Source organism: Malania oleifera, chromosome 13, assembly GCF_029873635.1.
Source record: "Malania oleifera isolate guangnan ecotype guangnan chromosome 13, ASM2987363v1, whole genome shotgun sequence".
NCBI lineage: Eukaryota > Viridiplantae > Streptophyta > Magnoliopsida > Santalales > Ximeniaceae > Malania > Malania oleifera.
The window spans coordinates 67,965,666-67,969,999 of NC_080429.1; the positions used below are offsets into that span (position 1 = coordinate 67,965,666).

A 4,334-nucleotide genomic window follows, 5' to 3' on the forward strand; every position below is an offset into this window, starting at 1 on the left:
AGGTAAAAGGTAAAAATCATATTCAATGTTTTGTTTGTGGTATATAGGGACATTATAGTACATAATGCAAGTTGAATCCTAAAGCCAATAAGAATAAAAGGGCTAGAGAAGGAGAAGCTTGCAGTACTCCAGAACAGATGATCATTGAACCTGTAAAACTTCATTAGAAGAAGGAAGTTTCAGACCTATCATAAATTTTAGGAAGAAATTCAGAAATTTCATATGACAAAAAGGATGTAATATGCAAGATCCTAACTTGTAGCAACTATTGAGAAGTTTAGAAGGACTTAGGAAAATTGGTGCAGCTATTAGAACAACTTGAAGCTATAACCAAAGAATTCAAAGAAGTAAATAGAGAATACATGGCAAGAGCAATTTACGAGCAGATCAATGTTAGGTAGGCTATTAAACACAAGCTTAACAAAGAAAGTTTTCAAAAAAGACCAAGAGGGCGAGAAGTATTTCTAAAACTAAAAGCTTTTTGGAGGAAGAATGGTTTAGCAAAAGCTAGACTCCATATCCCAAATCTAATTAACAAAGAACTCTTCTTTAATGCACAAAGAGCTCTCAGAATTGGAGAAGTTTAGTTCATAAGCTTCAAGAAAACCAACCCAATTTTCAATTGGCTTGTGATGCCCTAATTTTTCATACCATTTTTTTTTTTCATATAAATAAGACATATAACCACATATCGGCCACGTCAACCTTGGATACCACAATACATAACCCAACCCAAAAGTGGGTACTGGGTATACAATCATACTCATATACACAACCCTAACAACGGAAGTCATTTCATATATATATACATACCAAAGCGAATACACATACCAGAGTACCAACCATCCATTAATACAAGTCTACCACAAAACCTCTAGGGGAATCAAACCTCCCTAGCTCAAAATACTCACCCTGTCAACCCAAGGTATCTGCTCTTCTCTATCTCAGAGCTCTATCACTAGGCCTATCTTGGTTTCCTGAAATATTAGATGAGACACATCTCAGTAAGACGGAATAAATTATTTACAGTGTGTGGTAGTATGAGATTTATTATATCATAACATATATTCGTTTCAGTAATAATATCTTCTGAGAAAACATACCGTTTCCACAATCATAATCATATAGATATACAACACAAACTTTCATAAGCTTTTGCTTTCATTTCCAAAACCGGACACACGCAACCCATAATTACCAGTGAAGTTCCCGAGAATAGGGAAGCTTACCAGTCCATACAAGTAGCTTCTCTTTACTCTAATATCGTTTGCATCCTAGCCTAATTAACTCGGGTTCGGCTACAACTGATACTTATCAGAGTACTTACCTTACTCAGTAAGCCCTAAGGCGGTGTGTTTTACTTCGCTTTAATTATTTATATTATTAACTCACACTATTTCATTTTTCATTTTCTTTCTCATTTCCATTCTCATTTCCATTTTCATTTCATTTTTATAATCATTTCCTTTTCATTTCCATTCCATATCTAGCTCATGAGTGTTCCCAGTTACCGATACATCTGTATCTGTACTCATGACTGCCCTAAGGATATCTTTTCATGTCATGATTCCCTCAATGAATGAGGTTGTGCGGCCCGAAGGCTGGACCTAACCGCGGTTGACCGACCCGATTAAGGAAAATATCATATCATATATCCCATGTATGTAGTATGACTGACCGGTCTATAGTCCTTATTCAGATTTAGGGGGTACAACAACTCTACTATACAACTTAGTCTACTGTCACACCACACACTCCATGAGTCCGTATGGTTGCACTGTCTCCACTAGCAACAGTACCGTGCTCAATATCACTACCCATCATTAGGGTTTCCATGTCCATCCATCAGGATTATCACTACCACATACCAGTAATCATTATACTGTATTGACATTTCATCAATCACATTACTATATTCTTATTTCAGAATTTCATGTTTCAATTCTCACAATTCAATATTCATATTGCAGAATTAATGTTGCAATATTCACATTTCTCATATTCACATTTTTCATAACCATATTTCTCATATTCACATTTTCTCATATTCATATTTCTCATAATCACATTTCAATATTGGTGTTATAGTATTCACATTACAATACTCACATTCTCATATTCTCATTTCATATTCACATGCTAGTATTCACTTATCATTATTCTCATTCTAGCATTATCTTTGCAATGTTCACATTTTCTGTATTCACAACTCATTTCATTATTAAATACATATACACATCTCATTTCACGTAATTGACATTTCTCAATAAAACATTTTCATATCTTAGAAGTGTAGAATAACAACACCAAGATCTATTTTGAAGAAACAATTGAAGAGATAACACAAAGTTTTATTACAACAATCAGAGTACAACAATTTCTCCAACCATGCACTCACTAAATGAGTTTCAATGGTGAAAGGACAACAAATAGAAAAATAAAAGAGGACACAATCTTGCAGTCGAGATGTGTATAGTGCTTCGGTGGGGGGGGGGGGTCTTATTTATAGCCTCTGGTCCATGGAAGAAGCACATGGGTGACCTACCATGGTAGGTGGTGGAACCTCACCTACCATGGTCGACTTTGACATTAGTGGCTGACTTTGACTTTAGTGACCGACCTTGACATTAGTGGTGGACTTTGACATTAGTGGCCGTATTTGACATTAGTGGTCGTCTTTGACATTAGTGGTCGTCTTTGACATACCGTGCCCATCGTTCACACTAGATAGGCTATACCATCTCATGGGGCATTGCCTCCATACCCCCTACCGGGGGCGCTACCCCCAAACCCCCGTGTCTCGGAGGGGAACATCTTCTATCTTCGTGGTACCATTGCGGTCTACCGTTTCGACCTCATCTAAACCATACGTCAGGTAAGTGTGCTAATTAACTCGTGGGAGGTAGGTATTGCACACATATACACCAACATCCCCCCTCAATGTCCACCTACACTCTTGAACCAATACCAAGAGCATCCCAATGCTTCTGGAAGTCGGAACTACCCAATGCTTTGGTGAAGATATCTACATGATTATCTTCTGTTGGGCAATACTCCATCTTAACAACCTCATCCTCAATGAGTTCTCGTATATAGTGATACTAAATCTCAATGTGCTTGGTTCTTGCATGGAACATCAGGTTCTTACTGATAGCTATGCAACTTTGATTGTCACAGTGAATCAAAGTTGCAGCATTTATCGTTATCCCAATATCAGTAAGAAGTCTTCTTATCCAAACAACTTCAACATGAGGTGAGACAAGCTGACTTGTACTCGACTTTTGTGGATGATAGTGACACTGTTGGCTGATTTTTGCTTGTTCACGAGATAATTCCATTCCTAAAGAGAAAACAATATCCAGAAACTGACTTTTTGGAATCAATATCTCCTGCCCAATCGGAGTCACAATATCCAATTAGGGAGTTCCCTGATGTATAAGAGATGCCAAAATGAGGAGTCCCTTTTATATACTTGAGGACCCTCATTCCAGCCTTCCTGTGAATTTCTCGTGGCTTATTTGCAAATCTACTCAAAATACCAACTGAAAAACTGATATTGGGCCTTGTGTTGCACAGGTACACCAAACTCCCAATTAGGCTTCTATACCTCTTTGTATCAACAAGTGGAGAGGGATCTTCAATGGAGAGCTTAATGTTTACTTCCATTAGTGTAACCACTAGAGTGCATTCTGCCATCCCAAATGCCTTCAATAACTCATGAGCATATCGTTGCTGAGAAATAAAGATTTTTCCTGGATGCTGCCACACTTCAATGCCTAAGAAGAAGTGGAGTAGCCACAAGTCTGTCATCTCAAATTCTTAGCATAGGCCTTCACGGATGTTGTTGATCTGCTCCTCATGGTCACCTATAAGTACAAGATCATCTACATATAGTACAATTATTACATACATCCCATTCTCCTTCAGTACATATAAATTTACATCAGAGGTACTTCTACAAAATCCATAATTGGTGAAGAAAGAATTAATCCTCTGGTACTAAGCTCTGGGGGCTTATTTCAGCCCATACAAGGCTTTTTTCAACTTGCACACTTTGTTATTTGAATTTGGCAATTCAAATCCAGGTGGTTGCATCACATAAACCTCTTCTTTAAGATGACCATTGAGGAGTGCAAACTTCACGTCCATTTGAAATAGCACCCAACTTATGTGTGCAGTACTAGCCAAAACTAGACAGATTGTTTCCATGCGAGCTGTTGGTGCAAAGTTTTCACTAACATCAAAACCTTCCACCTTAGAAAACCCTTGTGCTATAAGGTGAGTTTTGTACTTCTCTGAAATACCATCAGTTTTATATTTTACCTTCCATATCC

At 37.6% G+C, this 4,334-nt stretch overlaps 1 protein-coding gene across 1 annotated transcript; it reads right to left on the reverse strand.

Annotated features, from left to right (window-relative positions):
• Window positions 1-3,321: 3,321 nt before the first annotated feature.
• Window positions 3,322-3,810, reverse strand: LOC131145878 (secreted RxLR effector protein 161-like). Its single transcript, XM_058095055.1, has one exon. It carries the CDS (start codon window positions 3,808-3,810, stop codon window positions 3,322-3,324), a length of 489 nt encoding a protein of 162 aa, XP_057951038.1.
• Window positions 3,811-4,334: the final 524 nt, after the last annotated feature.

Bases quoted from the DNA above. Each gene is read 5' to 3' on its own strand.
- LOC131145878 (XM_058095055.1), bottom strand. From the start codon at position 3,810: ATGACAGACTTGTGGCTACTCCACTTCTTCTTAGGCATTGAAGTGTGG.